At 45.8% G+C, this 24,121-nt stretch overlaps 1 protein-coding gene across 12 annotated transcripts in view; it reads left to right on the top strand.

Annotated features, from left to right (window-relative positions):
• The window catches only part of LOC141053902 (vang-like protein 1), a 115,773-nt gene that overhangs the window by 16,831 nt on the left and 74,821 nt on the right, over window positions 1-24,121 (top strand). For 3 of the 12 annotated variants that reach the window (XM_073551059.1, XM_073551069.1, XM_073551058.1), the window contains exon 2: window positions 12,905-12,947. The exons of 1 other annotated variant lie outside the window; for it this stretch is intronic. In XM_073551059.1, the coding sequence (XP_073407160.1) occupies window positions 12,907-12,947 (41 nt within the window). In that variant the 5' untranslated portion in view covers window positions 12,905-12,906. 8 more of the 12 variants (XM_073551065.1, XM_073551061.1, XM_073551062.1 and 5 more) reach the window with 7 other exon arrangements.

Genomic DNA, 24,121 nt, shown 5'->3' with positions numbered 1-24,121 from the left:
TTGAATCCTAGACAGGCTAGGTGGGCCTTGTTTTTCACACGTTTTGATTTTGTGGTCTCTTTTCTTCCGGGCACTAAGAATGTCAAGGCAGACGCCCTCTCTAGGAGTTTCTTTGCTGATTCTCCTATTGTGACCAAGCCTGCTCACATTTTAGGTGAGGGGGTAGTTCTTTCTGCCAACTCGCCCGATTTGAGACGTGCTCTGGAAGAGTTTCAGGAGGACAAACCTGAGCGTTGTCCCATTGGAAAATTGTATGTTCCTGACCAGTGGAGGAAGAGAGTAATGTCTGAAGTTCATTGCTCCGCATTGGCTGGTCATCCAGGTATTTTTGGTACTAGAGATTTGGTGAGTCGGTCTATTTGGTGGCCCGCCTTGTCTCGTGATGTCAGGAATTTTGTGCAGTCCTGTGGGACTTGCTCCCGGTCTAAACCTTGTTCTCGCTCTAGTGGGCTGATGCCTTTGCCGGTGCCCAGGAGGCCATGGACCCATATTTCAATGGATTTTATCTCTGATATGCCTGTCTCTCAGAGAATGACTGTTATTTGGGTGATTTGTGATAGGTTCTCTAAGATGGTCCTTCTTGTACCACTCCCTAAGTTGCCATCTTCCGCTCAGTTGGTGCCCTTGTTTTTGCAACAGGTGGTTCGCTTGCACGGGATTCCTGAGAACATTGTATCTGACAGAGGAGTTCAGTTTGTTTCTAGATTTTGGAGGACTTTCTGTTCCAAGCTGGGAATTCAGTTGTCCTTCTCTACGTTTCTCCCTCAGACCAATGGGCAGACGGAGAGAACAAACCAGACTTTGGAGTCGTATTTGAGATGTTTTATTTCTGCTGATCAGGATGATTGGGTTTCATTTTTGCCCTTGGCCGAATTTGCTTTAAATAATAGAGCTAGTTCTGCCACTTTGATGTCACCTTTTTTTTGTAACTTTGGGTTTCATCCTCGACTCTCTTCAGGGCAGGTGGAGTCTTCTGTCTGCCCAGGTGTTGACACTGTGGTGGAGAGAATGCACCAGATCTGGGACCAAGTGGTGGATAAGTTGTCTCTCTCCCAGGAAAAGGCCCAGCGGTTTTCCAACCGGCATAGGACCATTGGTCCCCGGTTTAAGGTGGGTGATATGGTTTGGTTGTCATCAAAGAATATCTCTATGAAGGTGGCTTCTCCAAAGTTTAAACCTAGATTTATTGGACCTTACAAGATTTTGGAGATTCTTAATCCAGTCTCGTTTCGATTGGCTCTTCCTGTTACATTCAAGATCCATAACGTGTTTCATAAGTCTCTGTTAAAGAGGTTTGTTGAGCCAGTAGTTCCTGTGGTGGCACCTCCTGACCCTGTATTGGTTGAAGGTAATGTGGAATATGAGGTTGAGAAGATACTGGACTCTCGTCTGGCTAGACGGAGACTCCAGTATTTGGTTAAATGGAAGGGTTATGGCCAGTAGGATAATTCTTGGGTCTCTGCATCCGATATTTATGCCGAAAGATTGGTTCGTGCTTTTCATCGGGCCCATCCTGATCGCCCTGGTGGCGTGGATGAGGGTTTGGTGACCCCTCCTCAAGGGGGAGGTACTGTTATGAGTTCATGTTCTCCTTCACCTCTGATGTCTGATGAACTCCCTCTGCTGGTGAAAGGAGGTAGTGAAATTGATCTGGATGGGAAGAACCTGTCATCTGAACAGGTGGAGTGTGATTGGACATCCGGAATTTCTGAGTGGATGTAAGGCAGCCGACGCCCTGCAGGGTTGGTGGTGATCCTTTCTGCTCTGAGCTCTGGCATCCAGTTTAGTTCCTGTCTACTAAAAGCTAAGTTTTTGCTCTGCTATTTTTCCATGAGATTTTGTCTGTTTACTTAGTGTTTGTGTTCAGCCTGCCCTGGTTGGGACGGGCTGAACTCCATTTTTGTCTCTGATCAGTTGATCTCTTTGCTCTGTCTTCAGAATATACCTGAATGCTGATATAGTGATTTTGAAGTCTAGTGACTTCAGGGCCTTTTCTATCAGACGTGCTGGACTTTATTTTTGGCAGGGTTTTTTGCGTGATTGCAGCTAGCATCTTTTCTGTCCTTTCCTATCTAGTTAGTTGGGCCCCATCATTTGCTCAGCCTGTCTTTCTGTCTGTGTTTGTGTTTTCATCTGTTTTTCACCGACAATACATGTTGGGGGCTGTCTATTGCTTTGGGGTCTGCTCTGGGGCAGTTTAGATTTCCCCTTTCTTTCTCTAGGCTTATTTAGTTCTCCGGCTGTGACGAGGGGTTTAGGGCACCGTAGGAACCCCCCACGGCTACTGCTAGTTGTGGTGAATAGGATCAGGGGTCTGCAATCCGCTAGCTACCAACCTCTCCGGTTTTCTGGACTTAGCTTGTGTTTTTGTTTTTTCCTCCTCTGGTGAATCATTCATAACAGTACAGGGCACACGTATATACAGCATACATAACACCGAGCCGGGGCAGTATATACCGTCACCCTATATACAGTACAGAACACACATATATACAGCATACATAACACCGAGCCAGGGCAGTATATACCGTCACCCTATATACAGTACAGAGCACACGTATTTACAGTATACATAACACCGAGCCGGGGCAGTATATACCGTCACCCTATATACAGTACAGAACACACGTATATACAGTATGCATAACACCGAGCCGGGGCAGTATATACCGTCACCCTATATACAGTACAGAGCACACGTATATACAGCATATATAACCGAGCCGGGGCAGTATATACTGTCACCCTATATACAGTACAGAGCACACGTATATACAGCATACACAACACAAGCCGGGGCAGTATATACCGTCACCCTATATACCGTACAGAGCACACGTATATACAGCATACATAACACCGAGCCGGGGCAGTATATACCGTCACCCTATATACAGTACAGAACACACGTATATACAGCATACATAACACCGAGTCGGGGCAGTATATACCGTCACCCTATATACAGTACAGAGCACACGTATATACAGCATACATAATACCGAGCCGGGGCAGTATATACCGTCACCCTATGTATAGTACAGAGCACACGTATATACAGCCTACATAACACCGAGCAGGGGCAGTATATACCGCCACCCTATATACAGTACAGAGCACACGTATATACAGCATACATAACACCGAGCCAGGGCAGTATATACTGTCACCCTATATACAGTACAGAACACACGTATATACAGCCTACATAACACCGAGCCAGGGCAGTATATACCGTCACCCTATATACAGTACAGAGCACATGTATATACAGCCTACATAACACCGAGCCGGGGCAATATATACAGCCACCCTATATACAGTACAGAGCACATGTATATACAGCATACATAACACCGAGCCGGGGCAGTATATACCGTCACCCTATATACAGTACAGAGCACACGTATATACAGCATACATAACACCGAGTCGGGGCAGTATATACCATCACCCTATATACAGTACAGTGCACACGTATATACAGTATACATAACACCGAGCCATGGCAGTGTATACCATCACCCTATATACAGTACAGAACACACGTATATACAGCCTACATAACACAGAGCCGGGGCAATATATACCGCCACCCTATATACAGTACAGAGCACATGTATATACAGCCTACATAACACCATGCCAGGGCAGTATATACCGTCACCCTATATACAGTACAGAGCACATGTATATACAGCATACATAACACCGAGCTGGGGCAGTATATACCCTCACCCTATATACAGTACAGAACACATATATACAGTATACATAACACCGAGCCAGGGAAGTATATACAGGCCTGGAAAATAGGCTGAGCAAACGATGGGGTCCAAACTAGAAAGGAAAGGAAAGACACTGTCTGCAACCTGCAAAAAACCCTACAAAAATAATGTCCAACACTTCTGATAGCAAAATTAACCCTGAAGTCACTAGACTTCTCCCACTATATTTGCACTCTGAAATATTCTGAGACAGAGCAAAAATAGAACAAACTAGTAAGGGACAAAAAGCAAATTGGCAAAATACTGATAAGTAAGAGTGGAAATTCAGCACAGCCCCCTGCCGGGGATGGCTGACCACACAAAAAACTGAATAGACCAACAAAATCAAGTGTGAACATTAGCAGAAAAACTTAGCTTTAGATGACTGGAACAGAGCTGAAAACCAAGAGCTGACAAGCCAGAAGGAATTACCAGCAACTGAATAGGGCGTCGGCTGTCTTAAATCCAAACTGAGACTCCTGAGGTCCAGTCGTCATCCTCATTCTCAGGTGGCAGATCTCTACTGATTAAATCAGCCTCACTACCTCCTGTTACCACCAGAGGGAGCCAGGAAGGAGAACTCACAACTGGTGAACCAGAGAATGAACTCACAACAGGGGAGACTGTGCGGTGTAGATAAGGTATGAGTTGAGGTGTACATTTGAGACTGTGCAGTGTGGATAAGGTATGAGTTGAGGTGTACAGGTGAGACTGTGCAGTGTGGATAAGGGATGAGTTGAGGTATGCAGGTGAGACTGTGCAGTGTGGATAAGGGATGAGTTGAGGTGTACAGGGGAGACTTGTTATGAATGAGTAACCAGAGGAGGAGAAATCAAAAATACAAGCTAAGTCCAGAAAACCGGAGAGGTTGGTAGCTATCGGATTGCAGACCCCTGATCCTATACACCACAACTAACAGTAGCCGTTGGGGGTTCCTACAATGCCCTAGAACCCTCGTCACAGCCGGAGAACTACATAAGCCTAAAAAAGGAAAGGGGAAATCTAAACTGCCCCAGAGCAGACCCCAAAGCAATAGACAGCCCCCAACATGTATTGTCAGTGAAAAGCAGATGAAAACACAGACAGAAAGACAGGCTGAGCAAACGATGGGGCCCAACTAACTAGATAGGACAGGACAGAAAAGATGCTGGCTGCAATCCGCAAAAAACCCTACCAAAAATGTCCCAACCGTCTGATAGGGAAAAAGGCCCTGAAGTCACTAGACTTCAAAATCACTATATCAGCACTCAGGTATATTCTGAAAACAGATCAAAGAGATAAACTGATCAGAGACAAAAATGGAATTCAGCCAGTCCCAACCAGGACTGGCTGAATAAAAACACTAAACCAGACAAAATCTCATGGAATAATAGCAGGGCAAAAACTTAGCTTTTAGTAGACAGGAACTAAACTGGATTCAAGAGCTCAGAGCAGAAAGGATCACCAGCAGCCCTGCAGGGCGTCGGCTGCCTTATATCCACTCAGAAATTCCAGATGTCCAATCACACTCCGGCTGTTCAGATGACAGGTTCTTCCCATCCCAATCAATTTCACTACCTCTCTTCACCAGCAGAGGGAGTTCATCAGACATCAAAGGTGAAGGGGAGAATGAACTCACAACAGAGACTGCAGTGTGGATAAGGTATGAGTTGAGGTGTACAGGTGAGACTGCAGTGTGGATAAGGAATGAGTTGAGGTGTGCAGGTGAGACTGTGCAGTGTGGATAAGGGATGAGTTGAGGTGTACAGGTGAGACTGTGCAGTGTGAATAAGGTATGAGTTGAGGTGTACAGGTGAGACTGCAGTGTGGATAAGGGATGAGTTGAGGTGTACAGGTGATACTGTGTAGTGTGGATAAGGTATGAGTTGAGGTGTACAGGTGAGGATGCAGTGTGAATAAGGTATGAGTTGAGGTGTACAGGTAAGACTGCAGTGTGGATAAGGTATGAGTTGAGGTGTACAGGTGAGACTGTGCAGTGTGGATAAGGTATGAGTTGAGGTGTACAGGTGAGACTGTGCAGTGTGGATAAGGTATGAGTTGAGGTGTAAAGGTGACACTGTGCAGTGTGGATAAGGCATGAGTTGAGGTGTACAGGTGAGACTGCAGTGTGGATAAGGGATGAGTTGAGGTGTACAGGTGATACTGTGTAGTGTGGATAAGGTATGAGTTGAGGTGTACAGGTGAGGATGCAGTGTGAATAAGGTATGAGTTGAGGTGTACAGGTAAGACTGCAGTGTGGATAAGGTATGAGTTGAGGTGTACAGGTGAGACTGTGCAGTGTGGATAAGGTATGAGTTGAGGTGTACAGGTGAGACTGTGCAGTGTGGATAAGGTATGAGTTGAGGTGTAAAGGTGACACTGTGCAGTGTGGATAAGGCATGAGTTGAGGTGTACAGGTGAGACTGCAGTGTGGATAAGGTATGAGTTGAGGTATGCAGGTGAGACTGTGCAGTGTGGATAAGGTATGAGTTGAGGTGTACAGGTGACACTGTGCAGTGTGGATAAGGTATGAGTTGAGGTATGCAGGTTAGACTGTGCAGTGTGGATAAGGTATGAGTTGAGGTATGCAGGTGAGACTGTGCAGTGTAGATAAGGTATGAGTTGAGGTATGCAGGTGAGACTGTGCAGTGTGGATAAGGGATGAGTTGAGGTGTACAGGTGAGAATGTGCAGTGTGGATAAGGTATGAGTTGAGGTATTCTCCAATCCCTGCTTCTCCAGGGATTGGAGAAGCAGGAAGCTCATCTGCATATTTCTGGTGCATTCCGGGAAGAGGAGAAGAGTCGCCTTAAGCTGATCGATCGCTGGGACTTGCCGGGTCTCGCTGTTTGAGGACATCACAAAACCAGGGATTGGAGAAGCAGGAACCTTCCACCCATCATAGCCCTGCATCAGCAATATGGAAGAGAAGAAAATCCACATGCTCACCTGCAACACATGCTACATGTTTACGGATCTTCCGGCCCAAAAACTCAACTTTACCTGTCAGAAGTGCAAACTTGTTGCCCTCTTAGAGGAAAAGGTGCAGGGACTGGAAGAAAGAATAGCAACATTGAAGGTAATTAAAGAACATGAGGACTTCTTGGATGAAGCAGAAGCAATCATTCAGGATTTGGAAAGTGAGAAAAGCTTCAGAGCACATACAGAGGCTGAAAAGTGGAGCCATGTGATGAAAAGAAGCAAACGGATCAAGTGGTCATCACCACCCACACAGCTTAGTAACCAATATGAAGCCCTCATGCTGGAGAACGAAAATGGCACAGCTCAGGATGATACCGTATCTACAAGAGAAGACACACTATCAACAAAAGAAGTTTCTCCGTCAACAAAAACGGAAACAAATGACACCCAAAAACACTCACGAGCAACAAGCAGTGCGTCCGGAAAGAAAAGAAGAGTGGTAGTTTTGGGCGACTCACTACTAAGAGGCACGGAGGCAACTATCTCCAGGCCGGACATAACCGCACGAGAAGTATGCTGCCTCCCAGGAGCAAAAATCAAGGATGTGGCCAACAGGATACCAACCATCCTCAAATCCAAGGACGACTACCCTTTCCTACTGATACATGTAGGCACAAACGACACGGCAAGAAATGACCTACCAACTATCTGCGAAGACTTTGAAATTCTGGGGAAGAAAATAAAGGAACGGAACGTACAGGTTGTTTTCTCATCAATCCTCCCAGTCGATGGTCATGGCATCAGAAGATGGAATAGGATACTAGAGGTGAACAACTGGCTACGACGGTGGTGCAGGCAGCAAGGATTTGGATTCTTGGACCATGGCGTGAATTACCTCTACGATGGACTTCTCGCAAGAGATGGGATACACCTCACAAAACCTGGGAAACACACATTCGCCAGAAGACTTGCCACACTCATCAGGAGGGCTTTAAACTAGAAGAAGAGGGGATGGGAGGAAAAACAGCAGACAAGAACATGCAGCAGAAGGACAAACTAATCAAGGATACTAGATGTGGTACAGAGGACCCAAGACAGGGAACTCAGAAGGAAGCTAAGAAAAAGGAAGCAAAACCTCTTTCCTGCATGCTGACCAACGCAAGGAGCCTGACCAATAAGATAGAAGATCTGGAGTTGGTAATGTATGAGGAAAAATACGACCTAGTAGGAATAACTGAGACATGGTTAGACGACAACTATGACTGGGCGGCTGACTTGCAAGGATATGATTTGTTTAGGAGGGATTGTAAAAAAAGGAAAGCGGGTGGAGTCTGTCTATATATAAAGCCCACACTAAGAGAAGATATACAAGAGGGAAACGAAGAGGTGGAGTCTCTATGGGTGGAGATACAAGGAGGGAAAAGTAATAAAATCCTCATAGGGGTTTGTTATAAGCCACCAAATATAACAGAAACCACTGAGAATGTATTATTGAGACAAAGAGACAAAGCAGCAAATCCCAATGAGGTGATTATTATGGGGGACTTCACCTACCCCGACATAGACTGGGAAACTGAAACCTGCGGATCTCAGAAAGGAAACCAATGTCTGTCAGTGACCAAGGATAATTATCTGTCCCCACTTGTGCAGGGCCCAACTAGAGGGACAGCCCTTCTGGACTTAATGTGAAGCCACAGGCCGGATAGAATAACAGACGTACGAGTCGATGGGCACCGAGGGAGCAGTGACCACAATATAACACAATTCCACTTGTCCTTCAGTAAGGCGCCCTGGAAGGGGGTTACGAAAACGCTGAATTTCAGGAAAGTAAAGTTTGATCAGCTTAGAGAGGACCTTCCCCGAACTGATTGGGACAATGTCCTCAAAAATAGGAGCACAGAAAATAAATGAGAAATATTTAAATCGGTTTTACACATCCACTGCGAGCTAGCCATACCGTACAGAAATAAAAGGGCTAGGAACAGGAGAACACCAATGTGGCTAAATAAGGATGTAAAAAGGGCAATAAAGAACAAGAACAAGGCATTTAGGAAGCTAAAACAAGAAGGCAATGAAGAAGCATTAAAAAGTTATAGAGAAAAAATAAAATGTGTAAAACACAAATACATTTAGCAAAAGTGGAAACTGAGAGACTCATTGCTAAGGAAAGTAAAACAAACCCCAAACTATTCTATAATTATATAAACAGTTAAAAAATTAAAATTGATGGTGTCGGCCCTTTAAAGAACAATGAGGGTGAAATCATAGAGAGCGATGTGGGAAAATGAAATGTTTTAAATACTTTTTTCTCAGCAGTGTTCACACAGGAAAAGGATTTGCCAGGGGAAATGCAGAGTGATAATGTAAACCCCCCATTAAGTATTACCTGCCTAACCCAGGAAGAAGTGCAGAACCGCCTTAGTAAGATTAAAATGGACAAATCACCAGGCTCTGATGGCATTCACCCTCGGGTATTAAGGGAGTTAAGTAATGTGATAGACAGGCCTCTATTCCTTATATTTAAAGACTCTATAGAAACAGGGTCTGTTCCTTTTGATTGGCGGCAAGCAAATGTGGCACCAATATTCAAAAAGGGGAGTAAAAGGGAACCTGGAAACTATAGGCCGGTAAGCTTAACATCTGTTGTGGGTAAAATTTTTGAAGGATTTCTGAGGGATACCATTATGGAATATCTCAATGTTAATAAATGTTTAACTCCATATCAACATGGATTTATGAAGGATCGCTCCTTTCAGACTAACCTGATCACCTTCTATGAGGATGTAAGCTCTCAAATGGACCCAGGAGAATCATTGGATGTCATTTATCTCGACTTCTCTAAAGCATGTGACACTGTCCCACAGAAAAGATTGGTCAGTAAGAGGAGAAAGCTTGGGCTAGGGGAAAATGTGTGTAGATGGGTAGGGAGCTGGCTTAGTGATAGAAACCAAAGAGTGGTTATTAATGGGGCATCCTCAGATTGGGCCAGGGTTACTAGTGGGGGACCACAGGGTTCTGTATTGGGCCCTCTACTATGTAATATATTTACTAATGATCTAGTGGATGGCTTACACAGTAAAATATCAGTATTTGCAGATGATACAAAACTATGTAAGGTAGTTAGCACAAAGGAGGACAGTTTGCAACTACAGACAGATTTGAGTAAATTGGAGAATTGGGCTGAACAATGGCAAATGAGGTTTAGCACAGATAAGTGTAAGGTTATGCACATGGGAAGGAGAAACAGAGGCTACAATTACTGACTAAATGGGAAACTGCTGGGGAAATCAGACATGGAAAAAGACTTAGGCATCTTAGTCAATAAGAAGCTAAATTGGAGTGCCCAGTGTCAGGCAGCTGCCACCAAAGCAAATAGGGTCATGGGATGCATTAGAAGAGGTCTGGGGACACGAGATGAAAACATAATTCTCCCTCTGTACAAATCACTCGTCAGACCACACTTGGAGGATTGTGAGCAATTTTGGACGCCGGTGCTCAAGAAAGACATTACTGAACTTGAAAGGGTTCAAAGGCGGCTACTAAAATGATAAATGGAGTTGGTTCACTACAATACCCAGAAAGGTTATCAAAATTAGCTCTATTTACTCTAGAAAAGAGAAGACTTAGGGGAGACTTAATATATATGTACAAGTATATCAGAGGGCAACACAGAGATCTCTCCAATGAACTGTTTGTACCAAGGACTGTGACAAGAACAAGGGGGCATTCTCTTCGTTTGGAGGCAAGACAATTTCTGCACCAGCATAGAGGAGGGTTCTTCACGGTAAGAGCAGTGAGGCTCTGGAATTCTCTTCCTGAGGAAGTGGTGATGGCCAACTCACTGAATGAATGTAAGAAAGGAATGGAGGCTTTTCTTGTGAGTAACAGTATAGAAGGTTACGAATAACAGAATTGACAAGATATAGAATAAACGGGCACCATCCACAATGTCAATTTAGGTGGGATCACCTAGTGCATATAAATGGATTGACATGAAAATACATAAAGAAAAAAAGTATATGCACACAAATAGGGATCACCACAAGGATATGATAATCAAAAAGTATCAATTTTATTAATGGACACAACAAACAGACACTTTGTTTAAAAACAATTAAAAAGTCTGAACAACCAGACACTGATAACAAAACAAAGACAATGGGTCATTTTGATAAATAGTTAAATACTATGGGTCCCAAGGCCAACCATTCAGTATAATGCCAGGTATCTGCTAGTTACCATAACCTAGGGTCTATCAAATCAATTGTAATGACAATCATGACCTTAGATCAAAAATACCATATTATCAATAACTACTATGGTTACATAGAGATTCTACATATGCCATAAATAGAAAATTGAATACTTATCATGTTGCCAACACAAATAAACATACATTAACAAGTCCCTTTCCCTAGCATGATATCACCTGGTTTCTGAGGATGAACAAGCTACCGGGTAGGTTACATGGAACCCCCAAACCCACGCGTATCGACACAGTGATGTGTCTTTCTCAAGGTCCTTGTATGTTTATTTGTGTTGGCAACATGATAAGTATTCAATTTTCTATTTATGGCATATGTAGAATCTCTATGTAACCATAGTAGTTATTGTTGATAATATGGTATTTTTGATCTAAGGTCATGATTGTCATTACAATTGATTTGATAGACCCTAGGTTATGGTAACTAGCAGATACCTGGCATTATACTGAATGGTTGGCCTTGGGACCCATAGTATTTAACTATTTATCAAAATGACCCATTGTCTTTGTTTTGTTATCAGTGTCTGGTTGTTCAGACTTTTTAATTGTTTTTAAACAAAGTGTCTGTTTGTTGTGTCCATTAATAAAATTGATACTTTTTGATTATCATATCCTTGTGGTGATCCCTATTTGTGTGCATATGAATAACAGAATATTATAGGTAGATGGTTGACCCAGCTTAGGGGAAGGAATTTTTTTCCCTATGGAGAAAATTGGCTTCTACTCTGTGGGTTTTTTGCCTTCCCCAGGATCAACAATGCAGAACAGCTGCACTAAACATAGGCTGAACTAGATGGACATAAGGTCTTCCTTCAGCCTTCAAAACTGTTACTATGTTACTATGTATGCAGGTGAGACTGTACAGTGTTGATAAGCGATGAGTTGAGGTGTACAGGTGAGACTGTGCAGTGTGGATAAGGTATGAGTTGAGGTATGCAGGTGAGACTGTGCAGTGTGGATAAGGGATGAGTTGAGGTGTACAGGTGAGACTGCAGTGTTGATAAGGTATGAGTTGAGGTGTAGAGGTGAGACTGTGCAGTGTGGATAAGGTATGATTTGAGGTATGCAGGTGGGACTGTGCAGTGTGGATAAGGGATGAGTTGAGGTGTACAGGTGAGACTGCAGTGTGGATAAGGGATGAGTTGAGGTGTACTGGTGAGACTGTGCAGTATTGATAAGGGATGAGTTGAAGTGTACAGGTGAGAATATGCAGTGTGCATAAGGCATGAGTTGAGGTGTACAGGTAAGAATGTGCAGTGTGGATAAGGTATGAGTTGAGGTGTACAGGTGAGAATGTGCAGTGTGGATAAGGCATGAGTTGAGGTGTACAGGTGAGAATGTGCAGTGTGGATAAGGCATGAGTTGAGGTATGCAGGTGAGACTGCAGTGTTGATAAGGGATGAGTTGAGGTGTACAGGTGAGACTGTGCAGTGTGGATAAGGTATGAGTTGAGGTGTACAGGTGAGACTGTGCAGTGTTGATAAGGGATGAGTTGAGGTGTAGAGGTGAGACTGCAGTGTGGATAAGGTATGAGTTGAGGTATGCAGGTGAGACTGCAGTGTGGATAAGGTATGATTTGAGGTATGCAGGTGAGACTGTGCAGTGTGGATAAGGGATGAGTTGATGTGTACAGGTGAGACTGCAGTGTGGATAAGGTATGAGTTGAGGTATGCAGGTGAGACTGTGCTGTGTGGATAAGGTATGAGTTGAGGTGTAAAGGTGAGACTGTGCAGTGTGGATAAGATATGAGTTGAGGTGTACACATGAGACCATGGCTCACTGAGTTCTTAGCTGATCTCATAGGATTTTCTGATCTTTCTCTGCTGTTAATATTTATCGAGGAATTTCCAGATCCCTTCGCTGACTTTGCACCTGTACTATGTGGTTTGAATCCTTAAACGCAAGGTTTTGGGGAGATGTTGTAGAACTTTCTTTGGTGTTTGCTCTGATCTGAGTGGTGTTTTCTCTTACAGGAATGGAAACTGGAAATGGGCACAATCAAAACAGATGTGAGAGGTGGGCCGCCCGTCTGCTTGCACCCTGTCTCCTCATCTCTCCACCTTATAACAGTGTCTTCTCTCACCTGGCCATTCATTCCAACATCCATCCCTCCTCCATCTGTCCTTCTAACTATTAATCCAACCTTTATTCCTCTAGTTATCCACCCTCATCAGTCTCTCATCTTCCCTCATACCAGCTCCCACTTTCCTCTTTTGTAAACCAGTGATCGGTGTCACCCAGGTAGCTAAATATCCAAACATGTCCAAATCGAACCTTGGAGCCATTACTCCATCCATTTATTGCTCAAACGCGGAACATATACTACCAGTTGTTCCATCACCCATCTGTCATTCCTTCCACTCGTACCAACACCCAAAAATTCTCTCATTCTACCAACCCTCTATCCATCCCTCCACTCATACAGCTACTCAACCATCCTTCCCTCCACCCGTACTGCCACTTATCTATCCATCCCTCCACTTCTACTGCTACTCAGCTATCCAGCCCTCCAACCATACTACCAGTGATCTATTCATCCCTCCCACTGCTCAACCATCTTTCCCTCCACCCGTACTGCCACTTATTTATCCATCCCTCCACTTGTACTGCTACTCAGCTATCCAGCCCTCCAACCGTATTACCACTGATCTATTCATCCCTCCCGCTGCTCAATCATCCTTCCCTCCACCCGTACTGCCACTTATTTATCCATCCCTCCACTTGTACTGCTACTCAGCTATCCAGCCCTCCAACCGTATTACCACTGATCTATTCATCCTTCCCGCTGCTCAACCATCCTTCCCTTCACCCGTACTGCCACTTATCTATCCATCCCTCCACTTGTACTGCTACTCAACTATCCAGCCCTCCAACCGTACTACCAGTGATCTATTCATCCCTCCCGCTGCTCAACCATCCTTCCCTCCACCCGTACTGCCACTTATCTATCCATCCCTCCACTTGAACTGCTACTCAGCTATCCAGCCCTCCAACCGTATTACCACTGATCTATTCATCCCTCCCGCTGCTCAACCATCCTTCCCTCCACCCGTACTGCCACTTGTCTATCCATCCCTCCACTTGTACTGCCACTTGTCTATCCATCCCTCCACTTGAACTGCTACTCAGCTATCCAGCCCTCCAACCGTACTACCACTGATCTATTCATCCCTCCCGCTGCTCAACCATCCTTCCCTCCACCCGTACTGCCACTTGTCTATCCATCCCTCCACTTGTACTGCCACTTGTCTATCCATCCCTCCACTTGTACTGCTACTCAACTATCCAGCCCTCCAACCGTACTACCACTGATCTATTCATCCCTCCCGCTGCTCAACCATCCTTCCCTCCACCCGTACTGCCACTTATCTATCCATCCCTCCACTTGTACTGCTACTCAGCTATCCAGCCCTCCAACCGTATTACCACTGATCTATTCATCCCTCCCGCTGCTCCACCATCCTTCCTTCCATCCGTACTGCCACTTATCTATCCATCCCTCCACTTGTACTGCTACTCAACAACCCAGCCCTCCAACCGTACTACCACTTATCTATCCATCCCTCCACTTGTACTGCTACTCAGCTATCCAGCCCTCCAACCGTACTACCACTGATCTATTCATCCCTCCCGCTGCTCAACCATCTTTCCCTCCACCCGTACTGCCACTTATCTATCCATCCCTCCACTTGTACTGCTACTCAACTATCCAGCCCTCCAACCGTACTACCACTGATCTATTCATCCCTCCCGCTGCTCAACCATCCTTCCCTCCACCCGTACTGCCACTTATCTATCCATCCCTCCACTTGTACTGCTACTCAACTATCCAGCCCTCCAACCATACTACCAGTGATCTATTCATCCCTCCCGCTGCTCAACCATCCTTCCCTCCACCCGTACTGCCACTTATCTATCCATCCCTCCACTTGTACTGCTACTCAACTATCCAGCCCTCCAACCGTACTACCACTGATCTATTCATCCCTCCCACTGCTCAACCATCCTTCCCTCCACCCGTACTGCCACTTATCTATCCATCCCTCCACTTGTACTGCTACTCAACTATCCAGCCCTCCAACCGTACTACCACTGATCTATTCATCCCTCCCGCTGCTCAACCATCCTTCCCTCCACCCGTACTGCCACTTATCTATCCATCCCTCCACTTGTACTGCTACTCAACTATCCAGCCCTCCAACCGTACTACCACTGATCTATTCATCCCTCCCACTGCTCAACCATCCTTCCCTCCACCCGTACTGCCACTTATCTATCCATCCCTCCACTTGTACTGCTACTCAGCTATCCAGCCCTCCAACCGTATTACCACTGATCTATTCATCCCTCCCGCTGCTCAACCATCCTTCCTTCCATCCGTACTGCCACTTATCTATCCATCCCTCCACTTGTACTGCTACTCAACTATCCAGCCCTCCAACCGTACTACCACTGATCTATTCATCCCTCCCGCTGCTCAACCATCCTTCCCTCCACCCGTACTGCCACTTATCTATCCATCCCTCCACTTGTACTGCTACTCAACTATCCAGCCCTCCAACCGTACTACCACTGATCTATTCATCCCTCCCGCTGCTCAACCATCCTTCCCTCCACCCGTACTGCCACTTATCTATCCATCCCTCCACTTGTACTGCTACTCAACTATCCAGCCCTCCAACCGTACTACCACTGATCTATTCATCCCTCCCGCTGCTCAACCATCCTTCCCTCCACCCGTACTGCCACTTATCTATCCATCCCTCCACTTGTACTGCTACTCAACTATCCAGCCCTCCAACCGTACTACCACTGATCTATTCATCCCTCCCGCTGCTCAACCATCCTTCCCTCCACCCGTACTGCCACTTATCTATCCATCCCTCCACTTGTACTGCTACTCAACTATCCAGCCCTCCAACCGTACTACCACTGATCTATTCATCCCTCCCGCTGCTCAACCATCCTTCCTTCCATCCGTACTGCCACTTATCTATATACTAGAAATAGGCCCGATGCTATCGCATTGGGAGTGCGGTGAGGTTACATCGGTGTATGCTTAGTGGTGCTGACAGGAGCGGCGGACAGGTCTCACACCGTTTGCTCTTTCCAACATATCTGTTCTATATCATCCCTCTGCATTTTTGGATTGTATGTGTGGGGTCATGTGACCTCTTTCACCCCTTGTGTGCTGTTTCTTCCTTGTCGTGTGCTGTATTACAATTGTTATACAGTATGGGACTGTGGTGAATTTGCTGCTGGCTGAGCTAATAATAATAACGTACATATTGGCGTGGTCCTGGCTTTCCTTGTGCCGTAATGGTGATGAGGCCAAATAATTTTAGCTATTTTTTTGTTCATTACAGTTAAAATGGCAAATCCAGAAGCTGTGCCTCAGTAGTATGAAATGTGTACATACCACTAGTAGACAGCATTTTTGTGTCTCAGATAGTAGACAACATTGATACACAGTATGGGACTGTGGAGAAGTTTGTGCTGCGTGAGGTGAACAAAAATCGCAAGCATGAGCGGGTACACCGCGCGGTTATGGCTGTTACTGGGGATAGTGGTGACGTATATCTGTCACTTGTGCGAGGTGCAGTTCGTGGTCGTAAGGCTGTTACTGCGGCTGCACAAGTAAAACATAGATGTCACCGCTATTCCCCACGCAGGCGCAGTAACAGCCGCGTCATTACCACGCATGCGCAGGTAGAGCGCGTAGTTGTGGCTGTTATTGTGCATGTGTGGGAATAGCGGTGACGTGAATGCGGCCACGAACTGTGCCTGTGCAAGTGACATACACGTCATCGCTATTCCCGCGCATGCGTAGTAACGACGTGGCTATTTCTGCGCGTGGGAATAGCGGAACTGCGCAAGTGACACTGCCGCGGTGCCTTATGGGATTCGCGGACAGCGGCCGGAAGTCCCAACTGCCGATTTATATATGTAGATTCGTCTACTCATAGTGCTGCTCAACAATCCTTTCCTCCACCTGTACTGCAACTTATCTTTCTATTCTTCCAGCCATACCACTAACCAGCTATCCATCCGTACTGCCACTTATCTATTACACAACTCGTACTGCTACTCAACTATCCATCCCTCCACCAGTACTGTCACTTATCTATCCATCCCTTCACTCGTACTGCCACTTATCTATCTATTCCACCACCCATACCGCTAACCAACTTGTAAGGATTCCAGACTTTCCTTTGTGCCTGTTCGCCCTTATCCAAGATGAAGTCTTGTATCTCGCCCTGTCATCGAACTTCCTGTCTGTCCTGATTATTTAAGTCCGGGCCGTGTGTTCCTCTTTGCCTGAGTATTTTGTTGCTGTTGGCTCCTGAGCTCCTGTCTGTCTGCTGGTGGACTCCCTGCTGCTGCAGCTCATTACTCGGTGCTTTGCCTCTCCACGTTCTGCTGCCTACAGTCATCTCCCTGATGCTGTCTGTGCTTAACTACACTCTGGACTTCTAGCATGGAACTATTCACCTCTGGATCTCATAGAATCATAGAATGGTAGAGTTGGAAGGGACCTCCTGGGTCATCTGGTCCAACCCCCTGCTCAAAGCAGGATTCACTAAATCATCCCAGTCAGATGTCTGTCCAGCCTCTGTTTGAAGACTTCTATTGAAGGAGAACTCACCACCTCCCGTGGCAGCCTGTTCAACTCATTGATCACCCTATCTGTCAAAAAGTTTTTTCTAATATCTAATCTATGTCTCCTCCCATTCAGTTTCATCCCATTGCTTCTAGTCTTTCCTTGTGCAAATGAGAATAAAGATGATCCTTCTACAATGTGACAGCCCTTGAGATATTTGTAGACAGTAGTAAGTCTTAGCTCTGGCCTGTAAGGAATCCTGACATCATCATCTCCTCTAGGCCTGTGTTTAATGGGCTGTGGTGCTGGACCCAAAAAAAGGTTCACATAGTGACCTTCTCCTGTTAATGCCACTCCGTTATAATGCTGGTCTTCCACGTTTAAGTGCCGAGTGCATTTCCACCCATGTGATTGCTGGACTTCTACACTTTAGTGCTGTGTGCGTGCTCATTCTTAATATCACCGAACTTCCTTATTAGATGCGGTGTACTTACTCTCATACTTACTGCTGGACTCCCACTTTTAGTGCCTTGTTCACACCTGCGTCATATTAATGTTGGACTGGTTCATATTAGCGGTTGCGCCCCGCTCTTCAGGTACACTGGACATTTCCATATTATGCTATGCATTTGTTACTGTTGCAGGAAGTGCTCGGTTAGTTTTGCTTTACTTGCATCATTCTATATTGTGCTGTGTTTGCGTTTCTATTGCAGGAAGTGCTCTGTTAGTTTTTTTTGTTAATATACTAATTTGCATCAACTTTGGTCTCAGTGTCATATTATCCCACGCAATCAGATTCTGTAGTACCCATATAATTGTTACAGGATACTCAGGCCATTTAAGGAATCTGCTGGGATAATGTCGACTGAGAAGTTGAATCAGTTGTTCTCTATGATCCACTCTTTACAGGGGGATATAGAGGCTCTGCAAAGCAAGGTTACTAATTGGGAGGCCCATTTTGGACAGGCACTTCAGGATTTAAGTAATCAGATAACAGCACGGGTGCCTCCATCCCCGAGGCAGCTACTGCCAACTAGCCCTCCCTAGTTACCACCATTTAGGTTCAGTGGAGACCGCTATAAGTTTCGTGGGTTTGTGAATCAATGCCTTTTGTATTTTGATGTGCATGCCACCCACTTCTTTACTGACCGATCCAAGGATTTATGTATAATCATGTTACTTCCTGAGCTTTGCGTGGGCAAATCCGCTTATGGAGACTCGTGACCTTCGTTTGAATATCCTTGCTGATTTTCTTGTTGCAATGTTTGATCTTAATCATCGCACTACAGCTGGGGCCGCCTTGTTATCTTTACGTCAGGGTAAGCACTCCGTCATCGAATAAGCTACTGAGTTTAGATGGCTGGCGGTGGATACGATTTGGGACTGTTGCACCTGATTACCCATTTTTAAGAGGGGATTGTCTAGTGTGATGAAAGATGAGTTAGCTCATGCAGATGCTGCGCAAGAGTTAGACGCTTTTATACAGCATTGTGTAGGCATTGACGTATGGATTACTGAGCGTAGACAGGATTTGCAGCCTCTAATCGCGTCTCTAAATCTTCCTTTTCTCCTAAAGAACCTACAGGCAAATTGTCTTGGAAGGCTGAACCAGTTCCCATGCAGGTGGATGCTTTACAGCGGCGTGAGAGTAACGAGCGTAGGGAGCATCGTTTACGGGAAAGTCTGTGCTTTTACTGTGGTCAGTCAGATCACTTCCTTATCAACTGTCCCAACAGCCTCCCAAGGTACTGGCCATGGTAGGGCAATTTGAGAATCAGCATGCCGAATCTGTCACATCGAAGTCTAGTTTTTCCGTGAATGCCATCTTTCATTCTCTGCGACCGCCTCTCCTAAAACACAGAGGAATAAAGAGACACATTGCTCCCTTCCCATTAAGATCCAGTTGTCGGGACAATGGATTCCTTGTGCAGCTATGGTGGATTCAGGGGCAGGAGGTAACATTATGGCTTAACCTTTGCCAAGGAACATGGAAATGGTGGATGGTTCCCCTGTAGTTTCTGGACCAGTAGATCAGGAAACTGTACCTATGGAAGTTTTCATTGCCCGCCCTCCCTTACGGTGAGGGGCGTGCGTCCCCCAGGGACGCAATATGGACCCTCTATACCACAGAGGGGGACCCGAGCCTACCCAAACTAGGGAAGGGCATCGACCGGGATTCTGTGGCAGCTGAGCATGTGGACAAGGACACGTAGGACTTGATGACACCGCACAACTTCAGGTATAAAGAACGTAAAGTTTACTTAAAGTAAAGCCACACAGCACATAGACGAAACAGGGCTATGCCAGGCTCCCGATTCCACACCTCCCAGAAGGGTACCACCCAGTGGACCCCAAGGCACCAACGGATCACCGAGGCACACATAGGCGGGACATTGGGACACAGGCAGGACATAAGGGTCCATGAGGACATCAGGACACAGGCTGGACAACAGGACACAGGTTGGACATCCAGACACAGGCAGGATATCCGGACACAGGCTGCACATCAGGACATCCGGACACAGGCTGGACATCAGGACATCCGGACACAGGCTGGACATCAGTACATCAGAGTCACCTGCAGACATTAAACAGGAGTCGATCGGTTCCGGACATCCAACACGACCTACAGGCACCATTGCAGTCATCAAGCTCCAGGCAGCGGTCATCAGGTTCCAGACTGTGGTCGTCAGGCTCCGGGCATTGGACCTAGGAAGGAACTCAAGCGTGATGGTGCTAAAACCGCAGGATTGTTGGGCCTGCATGGAGCTAGCACCGCATGGTATTCAGAGCACAGGGTAGTATATGCTCAGCAGGATCACCGGTTATACGAGACTCAGAGTCACTGGATATGAGGCTCCAAACACAGAGGGATTCCAGAAACATAACAGCAGACACAGTTCAGACAGGGTCAGGTACAGGACAGGTACAGGATCAAGGATTCAGGCCTGGATATACCGTCTCCAGGGCAGGGCGCAGGAACAGGACAAAGCAGGAATCAAGGCAGGGACTTTGGTACCAAAACATAGGCAGGAGAGGTCCAGGGACACAGACACAATCCATACTTGGCAAAACTCAGGAGCTTTGTGAGTAGCTCTGGCAATGCCCAGCATGGAAGGGGAAGTTTATATAGGAGCTGCCCCTCAGCAATTGGCTGGGGACAGCATTTCAAGTACACACACTAACCCTGATAAAAGCAGGGGAGGTGTGGCAGCGCATGCCCTAAGCACACACAGAAACCATTGCAGCACAATCAGTGCAGGAACTGAGGCTTAGAGCACCTGGCAGCGTCTGCAAGCCTAGACACACGTGGAAAGTCATGCACCAGCTGCAAATGACCTTGCAACCCGTGGACAGCTTCCACTGCAGCAACCAGGTACCACACATGCGGATGGTCAAGCAGCAGAGCAAAGATCTAGCAACACATGCACGGCTATGCAGCAGAGCAGGGAACTGAGCAGGCTCTATAAAGGTAACAACCAGCAGTATCCCAGCTCAATTGGGGGAAAGAGCAAAGGGTTAAAGCAAAGACATGCATTGTCACGCCGACAACCAGGTACAGACAGAACGGCGTGACAGTTATCCTTTATTTTGATTTCCTCACCACATTTCCCTTTCCTTTTAGGAATTCCATGGCTGCAGTTGCAAAATCATATCATCAACTGGGAGACCAAGAAAATCACTTTCCCATCAAGGGAAACACCAGTGTCAAGCCAGGCAAGTTCACGGGATATGGAATGTACCACTGGGGTATCTTTGTTACCATCTATTTATAACGAATTCTCGGATATTTGTGAGAAGAAAATCGCAGACCAGCTTCCTCCTCACAGACCTTATGATTGTCCCATTGAACTGCTTTCAGGGGCAGCTATTCCATTCAAGAATGGTCTACCCACTAGCAGCTCCGAAGCTGCAGGCTTTGAAGGAATATATCGATGAGAATTTGGCTAAGGGTTTCATTCGTCCCTCATCACCAGCAGGAGCACCCATCTTTTTAGTAAAAAAGAAGGATGGAACTCTTAGACCTTGTATTGATTATCGGGAGCTCAATAAGGTAACCATTCGGAATCGCTAGAAAGGAAAGAGTACGACAGGCTAAAATCTTCTCGAAGTAGGATCTTCAAGGAGCGTATAATTTGATTCAGATCCGCTCTGGAGATGAATGGAAGACGGCATTTAGATGTCGGTATGGGCATTTCGAATATCTTGTGATGCCTTTTGGTCTCTGCAATGTTCCAGCAACCTTCCAACACCTGGCTAATGATATTTTTAGAGATCTGATAGACCATTTTGTCGTGATCTTTCTGGACGATATTTTGATTTTGTCTGATTCATTTCAGGAACATCAGGAGCATGTTAAAACCATCCTGAGACGTCTGAAAGAGAATCATCTCTACATTAAGCCAGAGAAATGCGCGTTCCATCGCACAGAGATTTCTGGGTTATGTCATTTCGCCACAGGGGCTTAACATGGAGGCAAGTAAGATGCATGTTATTCTTGATTGGCCCGCACCTTAAAATCTCAAGGATGTCCATCGTTTCATCGGATTTGCAAACTTTTATAGACTATTTATTCGTAATTTCTCTGAGATTGTTTGACCCATTACACAGCTAAGAAAGAAAAGACTTTCTTGTGGTCCTCACAGGCACAGGAAGCCTTTGCTTGTCTTATGTCCTGGTTTACATCTGCACCTGTACTGATTCACTCTAACCCAGCACATCTTTTCATCGTGGAAGTGGACGCTTCGTAATGTGCTCTGGGGGCCATGCTGTCACAGAGAACAGGAGAGAAGGGTCTTTTACACCCATGTGCTTTTTTTTTCCTGCAGACTTTCTGCTGCAGAGAAGAACTATGCTGTGGGAGATAAAGAGCTTCTAGCCATTATCGCTGTGTTTAAGGAATGGAGGCACCATCTGCAGGGGGCAGCACAAGTTATGGTGCTCACAGAACATTGCTATCTGGAATTTCTTAGATCTGCTAGATGTCTTTCTCCACGACAGGCTCGTTGGAGTGTATTTTTGAACCAATTTAATTTTGTCATTTCGTACCACCCAGGGTCACGTAGTGGGAAAACGGATGCTTTGTCCCGAATCCATGCCACGGATTCCATACCTGGGACCCCGTCTAAGACCGTCTTGTCTGATGCCAACTTTGTCGGAGTCATTCAGAATAAGGACTGATGGAAGACGATTAAGGAGGCCTATGACGCAGACCCATTTCTCGCCAACCCAACTGCTGATGTGAACTTAGTTCTCAAAAATGGCATGTGGGTCCGGGATCAACGTTTATACATTCTGGAGGCCGTAAAGCTGCAGGTCCTCAAGTTTGTCCATGACTCCAAGTTGGCTGGTCATCGGGGGTACAGAAGACACAGGAGTTCCTGAGCCGTTTCTTTTGGTGACCTACCTGTCTGAAAGACGCAAAGAGCTACATTATCTCTCGTGAGGTATGTGCACGCTTTAAGGCTCCTTGTGTATCACCTACTGGGTTGCTACAACCACTACCTGTCCCCTCTCACCCTTGGGGGTCTATTTCTTTGGACTTTATAGTAGAAATGCCCATCTATTTTTGTGGTTATAGATCGTCTTACTAAGGATACCCACTTCATCCCTTGTACTGGTCTTCCCTCAGCCAAGGAGACGATAGATCTGGTCATCCAGAATGTGTTCCGGCTGCATGGAGTTCCGGACGAAAATCCTCTCGGATCAGGGAGTGCAGTTTACATCCAAGTTCTGGAAGGGATTCTGTTTTGCGCTTGGTGTTAATGTTTGTCTGCCTTCTGCATATCATCCTCAGATGGAATAGAATAATCAGACTCTGGAACAGTATCTTCGATGCTATATCATCCATTCGCAGGATGACTGGTTAGAGTTGCTTCCGCTAGCAGAATTTTGTTACAACAACTCTCAGAGTTCATCTACTAAGGTAACACCCTTCTTTACCAACCTGGGTTATCATCCCAGTATTCTTCCCAGATACCCGATCGATGTACCGGTGCCTGCAGTTCATGAGAGGTTGTCGACAATGAGACAGAATCTGAAAACCCTGGAGAGATATAAAAGATCTGCTGATAGGTTTCGGAGGCCTGCACCTATGTTCAAGGTAGGGGACTCTATGTGGTTATCCACAAAAAACTTGAGTTTGAACGTTCCGTCACAGAAACTGGGACAAAAATTCATCGGCCTATTCAAGATCTCTGGGATCGTGAGTTCCGTTGCCTGTCGTCTGAAGATATCAAGGACCTTGAAGGTACATCCTGTGTTTCATGTCTCCCTATTAACACCAGTGTCTCCAAATACTGTTCAGGGTCGTATTACGCCTCCTCAGCCTGTGTTGGTGGACAGACAAGAACAATTTGTTGTAGAGAAGATTCTGGACTCTAGAATCTGCAGGAATCCTCTACAATACCTCATCAAGTGGCAAGGATATCCATCTGAGGAGAACTCTTGGGAGCCAGTGAGCAATATCTTTGCTCCTCAAAAGATTACACTATTCCATCAAAGATATCCTGAAAAACCTGGTCCTGGATCGTCCTGAGGCCGCTTCTGAGGTCGGAGTAATGTAAGGATTCCAGACTTTCCTTTGTGC

The sequence above is a fragment of the Dendrobates tinctorius genome, unplaced genomic scaffold (assembly GCF_039654945.1).
Source record: "Dendrobates tinctorius isolate UK_male_01 unplaced genomic scaffold, ASM3965494v1 ptg000172l, whole genome shotgun sequence".
Taxonomy (NCBI): Eukaryota; Metazoa; Chordata; class Amphibia; order Anura; family Dendrobatidae; genus Dendrobates; species Dendrobates tinctorius.
The sequence above is the reverse complement of the archived record's forward strand: the minus strand, read 5'-3'. Positions and strand labels throughout refer to the sequence as shown.